Source organism: Astyanax mexicanus, chromosome 21, assembly GCF_023375975.1.
Source record: "Astyanax mexicanus isolate ESR-SI-001 chromosome 21, AstMex3_surface, whole genome shotgun sequence".
Lineage (NCBI taxonomy): Eukaryota > Metazoa > Chordata > Actinopteri > Characiformes > Acestrorhamphidae > Astyanax > Astyanax mexicanus.
In genome coordinates this window covers 31,020,287-31,042,778 of record NC_064428.1, presented here as the reverse complement: position 1 = coordinate 31,042,778, position 22,492 = coordinate 31,020,287, and the positions used below count along the sequence as shown (strand labels likewise).

The window sequence follows — 22,492 nt, the reverse complement described above, 5'->3', positions numbered from 1 at the left end:
TATATATATATATATATATATATATATATATATATATATATATATTAATTCTAATGGAGAATCCTATATATACTATGATTTTATTTTTGGTAACAGTTTGGTTTAGCACATTGTGTGGAGTCCCTCAGGGTTCTATTTGTGGTTCTCATAGTTTATTCCTTTAAACTCTATATATATATATATATATATATATATATATATATATATATATATAGAGTTTAAAGGAATAAACTATGAGAACCACAAGTTTCCTTTATCTTCATTTTTCCACTGTTTCCCTGCAGAGAATTGTTTATGGCATTTGTCACTTTATACCAAAAGAAACAGTCTGTAAAAATAAATGGAACACGCATTGCTGTAAAACTAAGCATGCAGCATACACAGTGCCTTGCAAAAGTATTCGGCCCCATTGAACTTTTCAACCTTTTGCCACACTTCAGGCTTCAAACATAAAGATATGAAATTGTAATTTTTTTTTTTTTTTTTAGAAATAAAAAACTGAAAACGGGGGCAAGCAATATTATTCGTCCCCCTTGCATTAATACTTTGTAGCGCCACCTTTTGCTTGCATTACAGCTGTTTAAAATAGTTTAAAATATCCAATAAATTTCGTTCCACTTCAAGGTTGTCTCCCACTTGTTGTTGATTCTTCACAAAAAAAAATCAATAATTTTATGTCTTTATGTTTGAAGCCTGAAATGTGGAAAAAGTTTGAAAAGTTCAAGGGGTCCGAATACTTTTGCAAGGCACTGTAAATGATTGCAGGTTTGCTCTGATTAGACATTGGATCTTACCACAAGATGGGGTTAAAGTGCCTCCCCCAGTGCCCTATAAAAAGTCTCTGAGATGAGATGGTCCTTTTGGATAGTGCACCTCCAGGTGAGGGGGGTAGTGTACTGTAGGACCCTGTGGCAAGGCCAAAGATTTTTTCCTTTTTTTCAACCTTTTTTAACATGTACTTTTATACTTTAAGTAATTTTGAAACCAGTACTTTTACACTTTTATTTAACCTCTTAACAGACCAGGATTTTTGTCAACTGCCTTCCTGACCTTACACCACTAAATCTTTAATAGGATTTCAATTTAAGCATTACAAACTCTAAAACTCACTGGTGTCACAAACTCATTTTAAACTTTTAATTTCTAACCACCCTTAGACAGCCTGTATCTGTTTTAGTTGAGTTTTTCTTTTACATTCATATATATTTTAATTGGATTTTCTTTTTAATTACATAGTTCAAATTTTATGTTTTATCTTTTAGCCCTTTTATTTTATTTATTTTATTCATTTCATCCTTTTATTTTTTTTGTTACTGCTTTTATTGTTGGCCTTTAACCTTTTTATTTAATTTCTTCCTTTTTATTTTTTTTTTACTTATTATAATTATTTATTTTAGTTCCATCATTTACTTTTTTATAATTGTGGTTATTTTAGTCCTTTATTTCTTTAACTGTGTTTATATTTTATTATTCTACAAATGAAAATGAGAGTTACCCTCAATGTATTTACCGAGCAGAAATAAAGGTTGATTGATTGATTACATAAAAAGCTTTCATGTGTGATAAGGAACATTACTGAAAATTAGAATTGTAATTGAAAATATTAAAAAATATTTAAGTAAATCCGGTAATGTCAAAATATAATTAATAAAAATCATACAATTGTCTCTTTCCTGAACTTTTTAAAATCAGTATTTTCCTGAATACAAATCAAAACTGCAGAATTAGAGTTGATTTATGTTACTGATCTGGAATTATTAAGTGGCCCTTAACAAAGCCCTCAATATTTTAGAATGTAAATAAGTTATTTTACTGCAAAAAAATGGAGTTGTATTACCTACACCTATAGCCTGTATACGGGACAAGATATTTTAAGGGGTTCCAAAGTAAAAAAAAATAAAATAAAAAAAAAAGTTTGATTTTAAACCCTAGTATCTATACTTCAACCTACAGAGTAATAAATGTCAATATTTTTCACACCTTTCAGCCCTACAGCCACATTTCTTATTTTAGCCTCAATTCCTGCTTTTAAAACTACACAAACAAACAGATGAGAAAGACAATGGCAGTTTTTAAAGCTGCTCTATTTTGGTTTAGGAAGAAACATACTGTCCCAATATGACACTGCTATAAATGACCAGCCAAACAGCAGCACAGCTATAAATGAGCAGAAAAACAGTGTTATAAATGGCCAGTGATCTGTTTGTGCTGGATATAAAGGGCAGAAGATGAGTGAAAATATCCTCAGTGCTGTTTGCTTTCTTTACAGATGAAACGCTTCTCTACAATAGGATCACCACTTCACTTCTGTTTTTACTTCCTGATGCCGTTTTATTGTTCTCATCTTTCTCTTTGTCGGGGGTTTCTGTTCTTCATGTGTATAAACACACACATACATACAGATCCTGCAGCTATTACACGTTTATTCTACAGACAGGAAGGATGATTTAAAAACAAAGCAGCTTTATAGCTGAATATCCTCATAAAACACACTCTTTCAGGACATAAGACACAAAAACTCTCTAAATATTATATGAATATGAAAAGTACTAATGTATAATGTATATAATTCTAATGAGTTTTTAATAAAGGTTTTATCAAAATTTGTGTGGATAACAATTATACAGTAAGTATGTATTATATTATAATTAATACTTTTGGCTTCTGGTGGTGGTAAAATATATATACACTAATATATAACTATAAAATCTAATAATAAGTAAACTAACATTGATTTATTAAGCAATTCTTGTTCAGAAAACAAATGAATTTGCAGGATTTAAGAATTTTATCATCTATTGATATGATAACTGATTTCACTGAAGACAAGGGGTGTTTAATGACTAGAATTTAGATCAATAATACCAGTGACCACTTTATTACTGTCACAGATCTCTCTCTCTCTCTTTTGAATACTCACTCCAGGCAGGTTCAGGGGTTCCTCATACTGAGAAAGCCGACCGATGGAGGGAAGACCAAACGACTTGTAGGGGTCCTGAGAGAAGTAAAGAGATTAAGAAAGAGTGAAAGAGAAACAAGCAATTAAAAACAGGAAAAGAGTAAAATCTAAAAGAATAAAACAAATACAAAGAAAGACATACAAAAGGATAAGACAGAAAAAGAAAAGTGAAAGAAAAAAATGACAAACAAATTAAAGAAAGGATGAAATAGAAACCACATAGGAAAACCAAAGAAACAGAACAGTGAAAAGAAGGAGAAACACAAAGAAAAATGAAGCCAAAATGAAAGAGACAGAAGGAAAGAGGCAAAAAGAAAGAAAGAAATAAAGTGACAGAAAAAGAAAGAAAGAAAGAATAAAGAAAGAATGAAAGACAAAAAGAAAAAGAAAGACAGAAAAAGAAAGAAAAAGAAAGAAAGAAAGAAGGACACAAGAAATAAGAAACACAAGCAGAGAGGGGAGAAACATTATCTCAACCAATAAACCACAGGAGAACAGGAGGTCAAGTGCCTGTCTCTAGGGTGTAATACTGAATAACACACACACACACACACACACACACACACACACACACACACACACACACACACACACACACACACAAACACACACACAAACACACACACAAACACACAGAAACACACACACACACACAATTTTTCGCACTATAAAGGCACACTATCAATAAACATCTATTTTCTGGTCTGTTTTCATGCATAAGGCTAGTAGCAGGAACAGGAATGTCGCAATGTTTTCCAACTAAATTCAGCAGGTCTCGCCACATGTAAGGCTAAGCTAAGTAAACAAAACTGTCATTCTTTATAAAAAATAATAAAAAAAAAACAGATGGGTTAGACAACAAACAAGCGCTGGATGTTAATCTACACAGATTTCTCTCCTGAAATTTATTTGGGTGAGTAAAGCGGTTCTGTTTATTTTCAGTAAGCTTATATTTTCAGATAACGGTTAGTGGTTAATGCCACCCGACAGAGCTACACTGTTACTGTAAGCCAGAGCGATTTTAGCTAGGGGTTCATGCCACGTAGCTTGTTTTAACATGGTAAATGCATAGGCTACAGTCCAATATACTCACTTCTGAACAAAGAAAGAGCTAACACTGTGGTTAGTGGCTAATGATAATGCTGCTCCAGCAGTGTTTGCCAGGGTTAGCAGCAGGCTATAGACTGATAATACTCCAAAGAGCTAGCGCTTAGTTCGGTTAGCAGCTAATGCTAATACTGCTGGAGAACTAAACTAAAACTCCTGTATAACTCTGTACTTCAGCAGAGTGGCTTTACTGCTCATTAATGCCTGACTGGTAGAATTCATACATAAGGATCATGGGATTAAAAGGCACACTGCTGATTTTTGGGGAAATTAAAGGATTTTAAGGAGTTTATAGTGCAAAAAATATGGTATTTTTATAAGTGAATATAGTCCCTCATTAATAGGTAGATGTCTGCACACTTTTAGACATGTAATGTATGTACTGTATCTACAAACACACACCAATATACTCCACTATAATGTGTGTGTGTGTGTGTGTGTGTGTTTACCTCAGCGTAGACTCTGCTCTCTATAGCCCACCCATTGATAGGGATGTCCTCCTGTTTGTGCTGTAGTTTGTAACCCTTAGCAACGCGGATCATCTGCTGCACCAGATCCAACCCTGTAATACACTCTGTGATTGGGTGCTCCACCTAAAACACACACACACACACACACACACACACACACACACACACACACACACACACACACACACATTTACCAACAGGACACACAGTACATTTCAATTTTACATAGTTTAGATTTTCTTGTATATTTCAATAAGTGAGAGGTTTTTTTTTTTTTTTTTACATTATGGGTTTGTTACTGACATGTATTCAGTTCTAAAACACACAAACACACACACACAAAACACATACACACACACACACACCTGTAAGCGTGTGTTCATCTCCAGGAAGTAGAAGTTCTTCTTTGAGTCGACGAGGAACTCCACGGTTCCAGCTGAAGAGTATTTCACTGCTTTAGCCAAAGATACAGCCTGCTCACCCATCGCCCGCCGAGTCACCGGGTCCAGAAACGTACTAAACACACACAAACACACACACATACAGTGACATTACACAAAAAAATAAAATCACTGTTCGCTAAAAAGTAAAAACCTGTGGGAGCGAGAGTGTAAAAGAGAAAGAAAGTGAGAAAGTGTGTGAGAGAGAATTAAAAAAAGAGCAAGAACGTGAAAATAACAAGAGAACAACAGTGACAGAGGGTGAGAGTGTAAGTGTGAGTGACAGCACGTAAGAGAACGTACAAAAGAGCAAGAAAGCACGTCAGACAGAACACAACGCAAAGTGAGCCAACCAAGAAAGCGCGAAAGTGTGAGCGAGAGTGCCTGGAAAAAATAAATAAATAAAATAAAATAAAGAGTGAGTGTCCAAGAAAAAGAGAGCAAAAGCAACAATGAGACAAAAAGCGCGAGAGAAGGTGAAACAGAGCAAGAGAGAAAAGGTTTGCGAGAGAGCTTTGAAGAAATGTGTGGGCCTGGATCTGGAAGCAGACCCTGCATCGTGCACACTGTACACACCTGGGTGCCTCCTCCACCACCTTCTGGTTTCTCCTCTGGATGGAGCACTCCCTCTCATTCAACCACAGAGCATTCCCATGCTTATCAGCTAATACCTGTATAAACACACACACACAATTATAATATAATATATAAGTACCTTAATACTGCATTTTGCAATAAACACAGTATTGAAAAGTTACTTTATTTCAGTAATTCAGTTCAAAATGAGAAACTCATATTAATATTATATAGATGTTTTAAACACAGAGCGATCTACTTTAAGAGTTTATTTATTTTAGTATTGATGATTATGGCTTACAGCCAATGAGAACCCAAAACTTAGTGTCTCAGAAAATTAGAATATTATATAAAACCAATCAGTACTTTTGGCAGTGAAAATGAAATCCACATCTCCATAAAAGTTGTCAGTAGCAGAGGGAAGCATGAAGTGCTGTAAGAAGTGGATCAACACCAGCAGATGACATGTCTCTCTAAACCATCACTGATTGGTGGAAACTTCACACTAGGCCTCAAGCAGTTTGGACTGTGTGTCTCTCCACTCTTCCTCCAGACTCTGCTCCCTTGATTTACAAATGAAATGTAAAATGTACTGATGATCAGTGATGGTTTGGAGAGACATGTCATCTGCTGGTGTTGATCCACTGTGTTTTATTACCAAGTCTAAAGTCAGTGCAGTTTTGTTTTCCCACAAAATCTTACAGCACTTCATGCTTCTTCCCTCTGCTACTGACAACTTTTATGGAGATGCGGATTTCATTTTTCAGCAGGACTTGGCACACTGCACACACTGATACCAAAAGTGCCAATTGTTCTATATATACACTATATAAAAAAATTCTAAGAATCTGATTGTTGGGTTTTCATTGGCTGTAAGCCATAATCATCACCAATTAAAGAAATAAAAGGCTTAAAATAGATCACTCAGACTCAGATCAGCTCACCTGGATCTCGATGTGTCTGGGATTGTCGATGTATTTCTCAATAAGCAGACGATCGTCTCCAAAACTGGACGCTGCCTCTTGGGAGGAGAAACGAAAACCTTCCCTAAACAAATACAATCAGAATATTAAACGTTAAAGTTAAAACTAAATTAATGTTTTACTGTAATCTACATAAATTGAGTGAAAGTGTAAAATTGACATTGACATTTCAGTATTTAGTATTTAGGGCAAGGCAGCTTCCTTAAAAATAATCGGCCTGGTTTTGCAGGTTGAATTCAGGATAATCTGGAGATGGGTACAAGCACACTATTTGATTAATTACATTATTTGATTGAAGAATAATCCAAGAAATAATCAATATTACTACTAATAATAACAAATCATGTTTTTATTTAACTTCCAGGACAGTTCCATGTAGTATGTGACTTTTAATACACATTTTTGTTCATAAATGCATTTTTTCGGAGTATTTTTAAGCATTTCTAATACTGTAAGCTAACATTTTGTACATTTATGAGTAGGAAAGTGAAGAAAACAGCCAATTTGATCTCAGAAACACCTAGTTTGTCTGCTAGAAAAGCGACACACATTTAATAAAGCTATAATACTAAATATCCTCTCCAATACTGTGATAACCTCATTATATTAAACTTCATCAGAAGCTCTAAGCACTAAAACAAATAAAGAAACTAAAGACTGCTGACCACTCCTTCTGATTGGCTCAGCTCCTCAGACCAGCTGTTCTGATTGGTCAGCTGAAGTGGGGCTGCTGTAGTGAACTGGGGGATGTTGACATGGTGTCCGTAACAAAGCTGCGCCTCTTATCAGATCCAATCTCTTTCATCTCCTCTCACTCCAACACTTTCTCGCTGTCTGTTTAGCCTGACTTCAATCCAATTACAACTCAAACAACGGCAACACTTCACTGCAGAGATAAGCACAGCAATTACCAGCAGCTCCTTCACCAAGAACTTCTTCATCAAGACGAGAGAGACAACACTACAGAGATACAGAAACTCAGTACAGAACACGATTTATCCATTACAGTTACAACAATTACAATAATTATCTTCCTCCCAGCTCCTTTTACTTCACTTGTGGGTTTTTTTGTACTTTCTTAGAAGCACTTTCAGCTTTCAGGGTCTGTATGAAAGATGCTGTACAAACCTTTTTATATATATATATATATATATATATATATACACACACAGGACATTTAAGAGAAGATAATTCATTTTATTCCAAGTTTAGGGTAATTTTAAAGCTAAGCACAGGGTTCATACACTTTTTAACCAATACATTTCATGAATTAAATGACTTTTTCATGCCTAAAGGCAAATTTTCATGACCATACGATTTTTCATGACAAAAAAACAATCAGTGCAGACATGGACAAAACAAAAAATTAAAAAGCAACTACAACTATAGTCAAAATCGATTATAGCATGCCTAAAAAAGTCCTATAAAAATGCTGACACACAATCTTTAATAATAAAATAAGTGTCAGATCCTGAGAGCTTCATTGTGTATCATTATGGGATATATTACTGAATTACCTCATTGCTGATGAATGTATTTGTAGCTCAAAATAGATTTTCTCTGTCGATAAGCGGAAACACACGATTTGCAGACCAAATTTCCATGACTTTTCCAAAACGTTCTTGGTGTTTTTATTTTTCCAAAACTTATCCAGGACTGGAAATTGATATTTTCAAAAATACCATGACTTTTCCAGTGTTTTCATGACTATACGAACCCTGTAAACAGTCTGGACCGGAATCTGAATCACTTTAGAGCATCACCACTATCATCATCACCTACATGAGCTGCAATCTCTCTACACAGGTGTTTTGCCAAATTTCCCTCCAGATTTCCCTGCAGTAGAATGAGTTGAATTCCTTTCATTCCGATTCCTTTCATTTCTGTTTATGAATAAGCAATGATCTACAGTTACAGCAGATACAGAATCAACCAAACAACCTGTTGCACCAACACCAGTTCTTCTTCTTCTTCTTCTTCTTCTTCTTTTTCGTCTTCTATTGTTTAATGGAAAGCAACCAAGCAAACCATCTAAAACCCTGATTCCACTGATTGTAGAAACTTCACACTAGACCTCAAGCAGTTTGGACTGTGTGTCTCTCCACTCTTCCTCCAGACTCTGCTCCCTTCATTTACTTTAAATGAAATGTAAAATTTACTGATGATCAGTGATGGTTTGGAGAGACATGTCATCTGCTGGTGTTGATCCACTGTGTTTTATTATCAAGTCTAAAGTCAGTGCAGTTTTGTTTTTTCCACAAAATCTTACAGCACTTCATGCTTCTTCCCTCTGCTACTGACAACTTTTATGGAGATGCGGATTTCATTTTCCAGCAGGACTTGGCACACTGCCAAAAGTACCAGTCTTATATAATATAAAAATTTTCTGAGACACTGATTTTGGGGTTTTCATTGGCTGTAAGCCATAATCATCAACAATAAAAGAAATAAGCATATTTATAAAGAAAACACTTTGAATTGTCATTTACAGCTACATTTCCAGCCTCGATTCCACAAAACGTGTCTCGTGTGCGTTTCACCTGGTCTCCTCGTCGTTCCAGGCGATCCTCATGCCTTTTCCTCCACCGCCAGCTGATGCTTTAATCATAACAGGGTAACCTGACGTAGAAAGTACATAAATCAAGTTTAAACTAACTTACTAATATCACAAAAACAACAAACATATCTATTCACATTCATCTATATATTACTATCTATATCCACCTAAAACTACATCTATATCTATATTTATCTACCTATATCTATATATTAGGACAGTCACATTGACGACGCATTGACGACTCTGCATTACTCATAACTGAAGACCAGAATAACAAACAGATATAATCCACATATCATATCAAATCACAGAACCTACTCATCCATCTGTTATAAAACTCCAGCAATTAATTCAGCTTGAAATACAGTTTACCCTGTATTAATGAAAAGATATATACTAAAACTTTTTTTTTGACTATTTTATTTACTAAGTAAAGTTTTGTTTAATATATGGTCAAATATCTAAATTCTAATACTTACAATTAAGCTTTGTAAGCGGTGTTGATGTATTTTATTATTGCAGAGCAACATATTTAATTTATTAAATATCGGGACAGCTTGTAAAAAATATATTATTATTATTATTTTAAAAAATTAAATAATAATTAATGCCCATCTGATTTTGTACATGTCTTTTATATTGGAGGGAAAAAAAAGAGAGATAGAGTTTCTTACTAATGTGCTCTAAATGCAAAGATATGCAGAGAGAAGTGATATATCTAAATTTGTGGCCTCATTTGTGCAGTTTTGATTTTTAATTTTATTGCAGTAACCTTCATACATGTAGTTTTCATGCTCCTCCTCAGTTTCTTAAAAAAATGCTCTTAAAATGTTTAAATGGGTTTTTAAATACATTTGTTTGGTTTATATTCTATAAAAGCCATGTCCAAAATACACATTTGAGTAACCTAAAATTATCAGAACATTTATCTGATTATTTAACTTTTTACAGGAGGAACTGGGCTAAACCAGCAAGTTTAATATGGACTGATTCACACAGATACACACCGATTTCTCCTGCGATCTTCACAGCTTCCTCTGCATTCTGCACACACACACACACAAACACCAAGATTTCAATTACATTACTAATATCTAATGATACATTTCAGATCAATTTATCAAATACTTTAAAAGCTTCAGAAACATTTAAATCTCCTTACAGTCAAAGGGAAAATAAGTTCTTAACTTTCAATGTTTTCAGTTCAAGATTTTAGTTCAAGCAATTTTCCAGCATTTCTATTGGTCCATTCATCATCAATGTTCACAATATCCAGAAGAGCAATGCCACATTATGATTCACATCATGTCAGAAAGTAAAAACTATCAAAAATGGAGATACAAGGATTTAAAATAACAAGGACAATATGCTCAACTTCTCAAAACTTCCATAGTTAATAAATGATGACCATCGAAATCAGACTGAAGGCCTGTTTTAGAAAAATACGAGATTAAGACAAGATAAAATGATAAAAAGATTAAAAAAAAGGGAGGGAGAAAGGGAAAAAAGGATCAACAAGCAAAGTGAAAAATGTAAAAGCAAAAGAAAGAGATGGAAAAAAGAGAGAAAAGAGAGAAAAGAGAGGGACAGTGGTTGTGCAAGAGAAAGAAAAGTGAAGTGATTAAGAAAGACAAAAAGAGAGAGAAAACAGATCGATAGAGAGAAAAGAGACAGGCAAAAAAGAGTGAGTTAAATGACTGACAATTTAATAAATGATGACCATCGAAATAAGACTGAAAATCTGACTGAGAAAAGTACAATAAAAATTTATGATGAAGAAAAGAAGAAAAAAAAAACACAAAAGAAGCAAAGAAACTTAAAATAATCATAAAAAAAGATTACTGAGTACTGTGATTTACTGTATTTGTACTGTGTATGACTATATACAGCTCTGGAAACAATGAAGAGATCACTTCAGTTTCTGAATCAGTTTCTTTGATTTTGCAACGTTCCAAGGTAACATTGTTGTTTTATTCTTTAACTACAGACAACATTTCTCCCAAACTCCAATTAAAAATAGTAATTTAGAGCATTTATTTGCAGAAAATGAAACATGTCTGAAATAACAAAAAACAAATGCAGAACTTTCAGACCTCAAATAATTCATAAAGTTTTAAGAGTTCAGAAATCTTATTTGGTGGAATAACCCTGGTTTTTAATCACAGTTTTCATGCATCTTGGCATCATGTTCTCCTCCACCAGTCTTACACACTGCTTTTGAATAACTTTATGCTGCTTTACTCCTGCTGCAAAAATTCAAGCAGTTCAGTTTGGTTTGATGGCTTGTGATCATCCATCTTCCTCTTGATTATATTGCAGAGGTTTTCAATTTGGTAAAATCAAAGAAACTCATCATTTTTAAGTGGTATCTTATTGTTTTCCAGAGCCGTATTTGAAACCAAAACTTGTAATTAACATTTTTTTTTTATTATTATTATTTTTTTCCACAGTGCAGTTCCCTCTCTCAGCCAGCAGAGGGTGAGTGCTCTGTGTCACTGCTCTGCTCTGTGGGTGTGATGTGGGGATGTTGAGAGATGTTTTGAGAAATGTTTTGTGATTGGTCCGTGCTAAATGTGATGGGAGGGATGATGTGTATCAGAACTGATATTGATGTATCTGAATCTGAGTTTGGAATCTAAATGAGGAATTTTAAAATTCACTATATTATAATAAAATAGAGAAAGTTAGGAGTCAGAGCTCAGAGTGAGGGGAGGGGAGGAGAGGGGAGGTGAGGTGAGAGGTGCAGCAGAGCTGAACGAGAGCAGTTTTAGCGTGTGTGTGTGAGAGTACGATAGCGATCTGCTGGACGACGCAGCGGTCGTTAAACCCTCTCTCTCATATGCTAATAGCCGCTCGGACCTGCGGCTTTTGTCTGCGGCCTCAGAGCTGCACTGCCCCATTTATAGAGCAATAAGAGCAGGAAGTGTCAAAGCAGCCACGACGAGGGGTCATTAAAACACATTCACACAGGAGGGGGGAGAGGAGGAGGAGGAGAAGGGGAGAAGAGCAAGAGAAATAACAAAAATGTTAAAAAGATAAATGTAATAGAAAATGTTGTGAAAGATGATGGGAAATGTCACAAAAAATTTAACAAGGACAAAAATGTCAAAAAATAAACATTTTCAGTGTGAAAACAGTAAAAGAATTTCAAAAAATATGGAGAAAGGCAGAAGAACCACAAAAGACAAAAAAAAAGACGTGCAAAAAAGAAAAATGGAGAGAGAAAAAAATAGGAAAAAAGAGACACTGATTAAAAAAGCGATACAGATAAAAATATATAGTGATTAAAAAAGACAAAAATGGGGAAAAAAGAGAATGAGAGAAAAAAGAGTGATGGAGAAAGTAAAGAAAATAATGAAGAAGGGGGAAAGAGATAAGGAAAGAGCAATACTGATAGAAAGAAAGATGCAGATATACACAGTGATAAAGAAAAAGGCAGGGAGAGAGAAGGAAAAAAGTAATAATCAGAGAGAAATACTCAGAAAAAGAGACAGACAGAGAGACAGAGAGAGAGAGATGAGAAAAAAGAAATACTCAGAGAAATAGAAATATAAAAAGAGTGATATTAAGACAAAGATAAGTAGAAAGAAATATTGATACTAAAAGAGAGAGAAAGAGAGAAGGAAAGAGTGATACTGAGAGAGAGAGAGAGAGAGAGAGAGAGAGAGAGAGAGAAAGAGAAGGAAAAGGTGAGGGAGAGAAAAGGTGATAGTGATAGGGACAAAAAACAGAGAGATAAGGAAAGGGTGATACAGGGAGAGATAAAGAGATAGTGAGAAGAGAAGTGATAGAGACAGAAAGAGAGAGATAAGGAAACAGTGATACAGGGAGAGATAAGTAGAGAGAAAGAGAGATATGGAAAGAGTGACAGAAATGGAAAGAGAGAGTGTGAGACTGAGAAATAAGGTAAGAATAACAGCAAAGCAGTAAATAAGAAACAAGTGAGAAACAAAACAGTGATTGAGAAAGAGGGAGAGAAAGAGAGAAAGAGAGAAAGAGAGTGTGTGTAGATGTGTTGTGTGTGTATTCAGTTCAGGCTGCTGCACACTGGAGTGTTTCCTCAATAATCAGTGATGTGAGGTTGTGTGTGTGTGTGTGTGTGTGTTTAAGTGTATGCTGTAACAGCTCTCCAGCTGTGCATACTGAGTGTGTGTATTTACACACAGGGAGTCTGAGACTGTGAGACAAACTACATTACAAATCAGACGTGTGAAACTAATTAAACGTGTTAAGAATGTAATAACACACACACTCACACACACTCACACACACACTCACACACTCACTCACACACTCACTCACACACTCACTCACTCACACACTCACTCACTCACACACTCACTCACACACTCACACACACACTCACACACTCACTCACTCACACACTCACTCACACACTCACACACTCACACACTCACACACACTCACACACACTCACACACACTCACACACACACTCACACACACACTCACTCACTCACTCACACACTCACTCACACACTCACTCACACACTCACTCACACACTCACTCACACACTCACTCACACACTCACTCACACACTCACACACACTCACACTCACTCACACTCACTCACACTCACTCACACTCACACTCACACACTCACTCACACACTCACTCACACACTCACTCACACACTCACTCACACACTCACTCACACACTCACTCACACACTCACTCACTCACACATTCACTCACACACACTCACTCACACACACTCACTCACACACACTCACTCACACACACTCACTCACACACACTCACTCACACACACTCACTCACACACACACTCACACACACACACACACACTCACTCACTCACACACACACACACTCACACACACACACTCACACACACACAGCACTCTTACACATGCAGTCAAACACTCTTACAGAGCAGTCACACACAGCACTCACACTCCTACACAGCATCTTACACACACACTTACACACTCTTACATAGTACTCTTACACAGCACTCTTACATCACTCTTACACACACACACACACACACACAGCACTCTTACACATGCAGTCAAACACTCTTACGCAGCACCCTTACACATCACTCACACACACTCACTCACTCACACCTACAGCACTCTTACACATTACTCACACTCTTACACAGCACTCTTTCACATATAGTCACACACTCTTACACAGCACTCACACACACACACTTATACAGCACTCTGTGCTGTGTAAGAGTGTGAGTGATGTGTAAGATTGCTGTGTTAGAGTGTGTGATTATATGTGAAAGACTGTAAAAGTGCTGTGCAGTGCTTTACACAGCACTCTTACACACACTCACTCTTACAAATTCGCACACACACTTACACAGCACTCACACACAGCACTCTCACACAGTCAATAAGTCAGAAGTGCACCCTCTGGCTGATCCTAGACTCTCTGAAAGGTGCAGCAGCAGGGCGACTCTAACCTTCACCACTCCGTCGAAGCCGGGGATGGTGTTGACTTTGGCGGCCTTGGCGATGAGCTTGCTCTCGATTTTATCCCCCATGGCCTGGATGGCGTGAGTGTCCGGACCGATGAAGGAGACTCCGTCAGCCGCCTGATTGCAATACAGAGAAAAAAACAACAATAATATTAATAATAATAACAACTAAAACAATACACATTACAGGAACAGCACTGTATATAACAACACCACAAGACTACGCTACCCAGAATCCCTGCGCACAAGGTCTGAATACCCCCTGGACAGTTTACCACTCAATCACACTGAACAAGCACCAGTTATCATCGTAATTTAGATTATAGCAAAATATTGGGTTCAGTATAAAACAAAAAAAAGTTTATTTAGACTAAAAGAAGAAACTAAACAGCAGAACTAACAGCATGAGGGAGGGGGGAAACGTGAGAAAAGAGGAGATAAAGGAAAAAAGAGGGAAAAAAAACTAAAATAGGGAAGAAAATGTAAAGAAACAAACAAAAAAAACAAAAGGAAAACAGATTAAAAGAAAATAATGGAGACAAAATGCAAGAGAAAAAGGTGAAAAAACATCTCTTACACACTCTTACACACAAGAGAAAAGAGAGTGAGATTGAGTGAGTAATTCAGAAAGAGAAAGAGAGAGAGAGGGAGAGAGAAGGAAAGAGTAATACTGAGAGAAAGAGAGTAAATGAAAAAACTAACAGCATTTTCTCAGTGAGAAAAGAGGAGATCAAGGAAAAAAGAGTAAAAAAAAACAAAAATAGGGCTGAGAAAAAAAAAAGGGAAGAGAAGAGAAATACAGATAGAAGAAAATAAGGGAGACAAAATGCAACAGAAAGGTAAAAAGGTAAAGTGGGGAAAATACTAAAATACTAGTAAACAAGTAAACAAGAAACAAGTTAAAAAAAAGCTAATAAGAACAAAGAGAAAGGAGAAAAAGATAAACAGAAAAAGGAAAGAGAAAGGAGATAAAAAAGAAAGATAAGAGATAGTGGGAAAAGATAGAGGGAGGAGAGGAAAAAGAGAGAGGGGGAGTAAAAGAAAGGCCTCAGAATGAAGGCAGATTGAGGCAGGTACCCCACTGGGTTGCCATTACGAAGCATATCCCCCTCATTCAGGGACCCTCGGGCTGTGGGTTTACAGTGTGGGGGAATGAAAGGGCGGTTAGCCTCAGGTGACGCCTGCGGACACAACCGACCCAAAAACCTCAAAGCCTGACCAGAGCACGGTCCGGGAACCGGGGGTCCGCTTTATTAATCCCCCCTTTCTCACGCTCCACAATCAATCCCCAACTAATATACTACAGATAGAGGCCCCGGGGCCCGTATCAGCACACCACGGCCTGTCATTACCACACACACCTCACACCATGACTCCTACACTATACCATTACTCACTGACTGATCTGAGAGAGAGAGAGAGACACCTGACTGTCATTAAAGAGCATTAAATACGGATTTAAATTAAATACCTGAACATAAAAGTTAAATATATTCTAGATTTATTGCAATGACTCTGTTATTGCCTGATATATTGTTTACTGTACTTTTCTTTTAAAGGTTTCTTTAACATTTTCATTTTTAAATAACTGTATTCAACTGTGTAACTGCATAATAAATAAAGACAAACTACGCTAAACTACTTTAAATACTTGTTTTAAAAGTTTATACACTAATAAATAAGTAATAAACTGAAACACAAGTACAGACAAATAATAAACAATTTAAGCATAAAAACAAAAAGTAAACGTAAAATAACACACAAAAACGTATATCTCAAAACTATAAAATCTGTTATACCATTGCTGCAAGTAAAGATCAAAAACAAGCAGAAACTACACAGCAAAAAAGTAAAACAATTATTATTAATATTTTTTCATTCCCTGTAAAATTTTTAAACCCTGCATCTTCACAGTAAGCAAAGATAACTTAAACCAAGAAATAAAAGTGTATGAACAAGTAATAAATGCATCAAAAATATATAATATAAATGTGAAGGTGTACATACACAATATATATATATATATATATATATATATATATATATATATATATATATATATATATATATATATTTTTTTTTTTGCCTGAAACTGTAAAAAACTCAGTTGTAAAAAAAAAAAAAAAAGTCAGTTGCAACTTCACTGTAGGCAAAAATAAACAATTTGTATAATCTATATGTAGCTATTTTGAATATTATTACTGAATTATTACTGCACTGTAAGTAGAAATAAAATAAATAATGTGCTATTCTAATCATAAATTTAATTCAGCAGTGCTATTCTAATCACAACTTTACTTTAGCGCAGTATTCTAGTCATTAATTTACCTCAGTATTGCTATTCTAATCCACAATTTACCTCAGCAGAGCTATTCTAATCAGAAATTTACCTGAGCAGTGCTATTCTAAATCACAAATTTACTTTGGTATTGCTATTCTAATTGTGAATTTACCTCAGCAGTGCTATTCTAAATTAATAAACAAAAAAATTAAACAGAAACATTTCCTGGTACATAAGTAATATATCATTAAAGCAATAAAAAAAGCAATAATAAAAAAATAATTGTTATTTCTCCACATTAATCCCCTGATCTAAACCTGATGAACTGAGATGGTGATTTGACGGGGTTAATTTGGGATGAACTGGAGCTTCACAGCGTGAAGGAGAAGAAGCAGCTATTGTTCAGCACCTCCAGAAACTGAGAAAACTATTCCAGGTGACTCTCCCTCATGAAGACACTGAGATTAAAACACAATACCAGGAGTGTGCAGATCTGTCCTCAAAGATAAATGTGATACTTAGAAGAATCTAAAGTATAAAACATTTAAGAATAATTCAGCATGTGTTCCTGTATAACTTTAATAAAAAAAACACTAAATACGTTTACATAATTAATATAATATAATGATAGAAGTGTGATTTCTCTGTGGGGTGTTATTTTGGAGTTGTTGCAGTAGTGATCAGGCCTCCCTGTGTGTGTTGTAATGGTAGACTGTACTGGTTAAAAGCTCTCTCTGTGGGATCTGACTAATCAAATCCATTAAAACACCTCCATCCATTCAGCCGTCACTCACACACTCCTCCCTCCTTCTGCTCATTTCACACTTCCGCTGTGTGTGTGTGTGTGTGTGTGTGTTGGGTTGGTAAGAAGGCTGTCAGTGTAGTCAGTAACCCTCTAAAATGTAAAATAAGGGAAATGCAAGTATAAAAATAATTGCATGTTTATTAAAATGTGGACGTGTTTATTAAAAGGTGTGTGAAGAACATAAATCAGAGATTGATTTGGGTATTTTCTGCTGTGTAAAATTATTTTATGTATATTTTCACACACTAGCGGCAAGTTTAAGTGTAAAAAATGTCATCTACAATTAACAAATCAAGCTAAAGCTAATTAGCTAAAGCATTTAGCTACAGACACAATAAATTATCTTACTTAAATTAATGAAACTGTTTATTATGGTACATAATCTAGGGAAAAAACATCATTTAGGTGTTGCATATAAATAGGTGCAGTGTGACAATACAAGTCGGTTTTCATCATTAAATAAATTAAACTGCCTAAAATTTATTTTCCCACCTTTTTTTTTAAAGAAACAATTGGCTACAAAACTACCTTTTTAAAAACAAAAAAGTTAGAGTAGTTTAAATATTGCAGGAGAGAAACTAACAAATCACAATACATTTACCTCAGTAGTGCAGTTGTATCATATGGCTAATCAAATGTGCCTCTGCATGCCTTTTAACCTTAAATTTACCTCAGAACTACAAATCAAAAGTTACATTAGTGGTGCTATTCTAATCGTGAATTCACCTCTGTACTGCTATTCCAATCCTAAAATTACATTAGTAGTGTTACTCTAATTATGGATTTACCTTAATAGTGCTACTCTAATCTTACATTTACTTCAGTAGTGCTATTCTAATCATGCATTTGCCTTAGTAGTGCTATTCTAATCATACAATTATGCAAGTAGTGCTACTCTAATCATTAAATTACCTCAGAAGTGCTATTCGAATAATAAAATTACATTAGTAGTGCTTTTCTAATCGTGAATTTACCTCGGTAGTGCTATTCTAATCATAAAATTACATTAGTAGTGCTATTCTAATCGAGAATTTACCCCAGTACTGCTATTTCAATCCTAAAATTACATTAGTAGTGCTATTCCTATCATGAATTTACCTCAATAGTGCTACTCTAATCTTACATTTACCATTTACCTCAGTGCTATTCTAATCATGCATTTGCCTCAGTAGTGCTATTTTAATCATACAATTATGCAAGTAGTGCTACTCTAATCATTAAATGACATTAGTAGTGCTATTCTTACCATGAATTTACAACAGTAGTGCTATTCTATTCATACATTTACCTCAGTAGTGCTATTTGAATCATAAAATTACTATAGTAGTGCTATTCCAATTGTGAATTTACCCCAGTAGTGCTATTCTAATTGTGAATTTACCTCAGTACTACTTTTCTAAATCATATATATACCTCACTAGGTCTATTCTAAAATGATAAAATTTCATTAGTAGTGCTATTAGTAGTGCTATTCTAATTGTGAATTTATCTCAGTAGTGCTATTCTAATTGTGAATTTTACCTCAGCAGTGCTTTTCTAAATCATACATGTACCTCAGTAGTGCTTTTCTAATCATACAACTACCTCAACAGTGCTATTTTAATGATACATTTAGATCAGCAGAGCCATTCTGATCTAAAAATGCACTTCAGCTGTGTTGTTCTAGTCCAACATGCGGTTTAGTAATAAAGAAATATGTCAACATAACTGCAAAGTGTGATACAGATAGATAGAAAAATCGGCAGACATTTTAAAAAGTCCTCTTATCCCCAGTGGACACACACGCGCACACACACAGTCACACACACACACTTTTCAATCTGCCCAAAAACCCCACTTAAAGAAGTCAATCTCCTCTCCTCTATTCAAAAGCAATGTCTTTTTGCCATGGTAAAGAGGCCATAGAGGTAATCCTAACAGATCTTTCTGGGCCCGAGGGGTTTTGGGCCAGTCGTTTGCGCTGCATAAAAGTGTACTAACTGTCGAGTAGAGGGGGCTTCCATTCACAATGAGGGGGCTCATTCACCTTGTATTCTTATGTGAGTGTGTGTGGTGCGTGTGTGTAGGGGGATCACCATTCAACTGCTAATGTAATGACATCTTCATTTCCACACACACACAGAAGGCAGTGGATGACCTACTCTTCTGTGTGTGTCGTGTAGTAAGTGTGTGTGTGAGTGTGTCTGTGTGTGTGTGTCTGTGTGGTATAGAGAAAAGTCATCAAACACTGAAAGCAGCAGCACAGAATCAGTAGAGAATGCTGATACAGTTCTGATTAAATAATTCATTGGGCGCTTGGACCCCTAACAATTGTCATATTCTGCCATACACTGTACAAGTTACAGGTATAGTTACTGAACAGTACTGAAAATAATTAGTTTGACACAAAATAATAATAAAAACCCTACATGATTTATAGTACAGCAGTTGACAAAATGTTAGTTTGCATATAGAAAATACAATTTCACCAGAAAAAAACAACTCTAATTACGAACCCATGATACTGATTTATGACGCTAAAAAAAGTTCAAGCTGTTTCTTTTAATCAATCAATCTTACCAATCAATCAATGCCAATCACTCAAATTGACTATCAAAACCCTCCCCATGTAGGAACCTCATGTAACAATCTTTAATTTCTAAGCTTATTTTTTCTGTTTGGCTTCTAAAATTTGCAACAGAAGGATTTTGATGGTGTAAGTTTCATTGAAGTGTCGAGAAAAGTCATAAAACACAGAATAAGATGTGAATTCCTATACGAATTCACAAACACAAAACAATAGTGAAACCCTGTGTGATATATAGAACTGTGCATAACAGTTTTTCTGTGTATAACAGTAATTCAGTTCAAAATGTAAAACTTATTTTATAGATGTATTACACACAGTGATCTAATTTAAGCTTTTATTTATTTTATGGTTGATTATTATTATGGCTTACAGCCAATGAAAACCCAAAAATCAGTGTCTCAGAAAATTAGAATATTATATAAATATATTTTAATATTATATAAAAACCAACTGGTACTTTTGGCAGTGTGGGTACTGTGCAAAGTCCTGCTGGAAAATGAAATCTCCATAAAAGTTGTCAGCACAGGGAAAACACTTCACTGACTTTAGCCTTGATAATAAAACACAGTGGATCAACACCAGCAGATGGCGTGTCTCTCTAAACCATCACTGATCATCAGTAAATTTTACATTTCATTTAGAAAAATCAAGGGATCAGAGTCTGGAGGAAGAGTGGAGAGACACACAGTCCAAACTGATTGAGGTCTAGTGTGAAGTTTCCACCAATCAGTGATGGTTTGGAGAGACATGTCATCTGCTGGTGTTGATCCACTGTGTTTTATTATCAAGTCTAAAGTCAGTGCAGTTTTGTTTTCCCACAAAATCTTACAGCACTTCATGCTTCTTCCCTCTGCTACTGACAACTTTTATGAAGATGCAGATTTCATTTTCCAGCAGGATTTGGCACACTGCCCACACTGCCAAAAGCACCAATTGGTCTTATATAATATTCTAATTTTCTGAGACACTGATTTGGGGTTTTCATTGGCTGTAAGCCATAATGATAATCAACAATAAAATAAATAAACTCTTAAAGTATATCACTCTGTGTTTAATACATCTATATAAATGTATGAGTTTCACATTTTTCACTGAATTACTAAAATAAAGTAACTTTTCAATGATATTCTACTTTTTTTGAGATGCACTAATAAAGATACTACCAGACAAAGAACCATAAGGCTAAAAGTTCAAGCTGATTCTTTATACATCACTCACTCAATTAACATCAATCACTCAAACCTTCAGATATCTCCTCCTCTTATAAGTTCCCACCTCCAATATATAAACCTACATTTGCTTGTTAGAAGTAAGTGACAAGCCAAGACATGTTTGTTTTTTTAGTTTTTAACTCAAAATGTATGTGTTGGATGGTCCATATTTGTGTGGCGTAGAAAAAAAAATAAATCATCAAATACTTTAAAAAGAAGTACAGAATAAGTACTGGAATCCCAAATGCCTGTACTCAATGAATTCATTAAATTATTCATTTTTTAAATGCTTGGGCCCCTAATAATTGCTGTTCTGTCCTACACTTTAAGAAGAAAAAGTCTCCAACAAGTACTAAAAAAAAAAGAATTTATTTGATAAAAAAAAAAATATATATATATATCAGAAACATTAGTGATATACAGAACCTTCTACAAGATGGTTATAAATATTATATATTTATATTTATATTTATATATTTATATATTTGTGACATTTAGCTGACACTTTTATCCAAAGTGACTTACAAGGTTATTCCTATTACAGAGGTGGACCAATGTAGTGTTAGGAGTCTTGCCCAAGGGCTCTTATTGGTGTAGCACAGCATTCAGTCACCCAGAGCTGGAATTGAACCCCAGTCTCCCACAAGATATGGTAGCTCATTAGCAGGTAGTGGTGTTATCCACTGTGCCACACCAACCACCATAAATAAATAACCGGGCAAAGAAGCATTAACCCCTTCAGACCCTGCGTCCTTTACATCGGATATCATGTATATATATTTTTTGTTCATTCTTCACTGGCAACTAAAATCCCAAAACTTTAAACTACATATGGTTATTGTAAAGAATATTTAAAGTGATAATGTGTATTTATTTAGGCCAAAACTTACTCTATAAAAGCTGCAATAATCTGTAATAAATGTATTAATTACTCTTCTTATAATAAAATTATACATTGGGATCTTTCTGTAATTTTGCAATCCTTTACCAACAACGTTTTTGCTGCTAACTTGCTGTAAAGATTTGCAAGAAACTTTTTTACAGCGCAGAATAGA

General features: G+C 35.1%; 1 protein-coding gene across 2 annotated transcripts in view; it reads right to left on the bottom strand.

Moving 5' to 3' along the window:
• pcca (propionyl-CoA carboxylase subunit alpha) overlaps positions 1 to 22,492 on the bottom strand; it is a 238,898-nt gene that overhangs the window by 195,767 nt on the left and 20,639 nt on the right. For both annotated transcript variants that reach the window (XM_049470134.1, XM_049470135.1), the window contains exons 7-14: positions 14,557 to 14,688; positions 10,103 to 10,139; positions 9,076 to 9,154; positions 6,497 to 6,599; positions 5,553 to 5,647; positions 4,902 to 5,052; positions 4,516 to 4,659; positions 2,921 to 2,995 (exon numbers count right to left, since the gene is read on the bottom strand). In XM_049470134.1, coding sequence (XP_049326091.1) covers positions 2,921 to 2,995; positions 4,516 to 4,659; positions 4,902 to 5,052; positions 5,553 to 5,647; positions 6,497 to 6,599; positions 9,076 to 9,154; positions 10,103 to 10,139; positions 14,557 to 14,688 — 816 coding nt within the window. The remainder of the gene's footprint in view (positions 1 to 2,920; positions 2,996 to 4,515; positions 4,660 to 4,901; positions 5,053 to 5,552; positions 5,648 to 6,496; positions 6,600 to 9,075; positions 9,155 to 10,102; positions 10,140 to 14,556; positions 14,689 to 22,492) is intronic.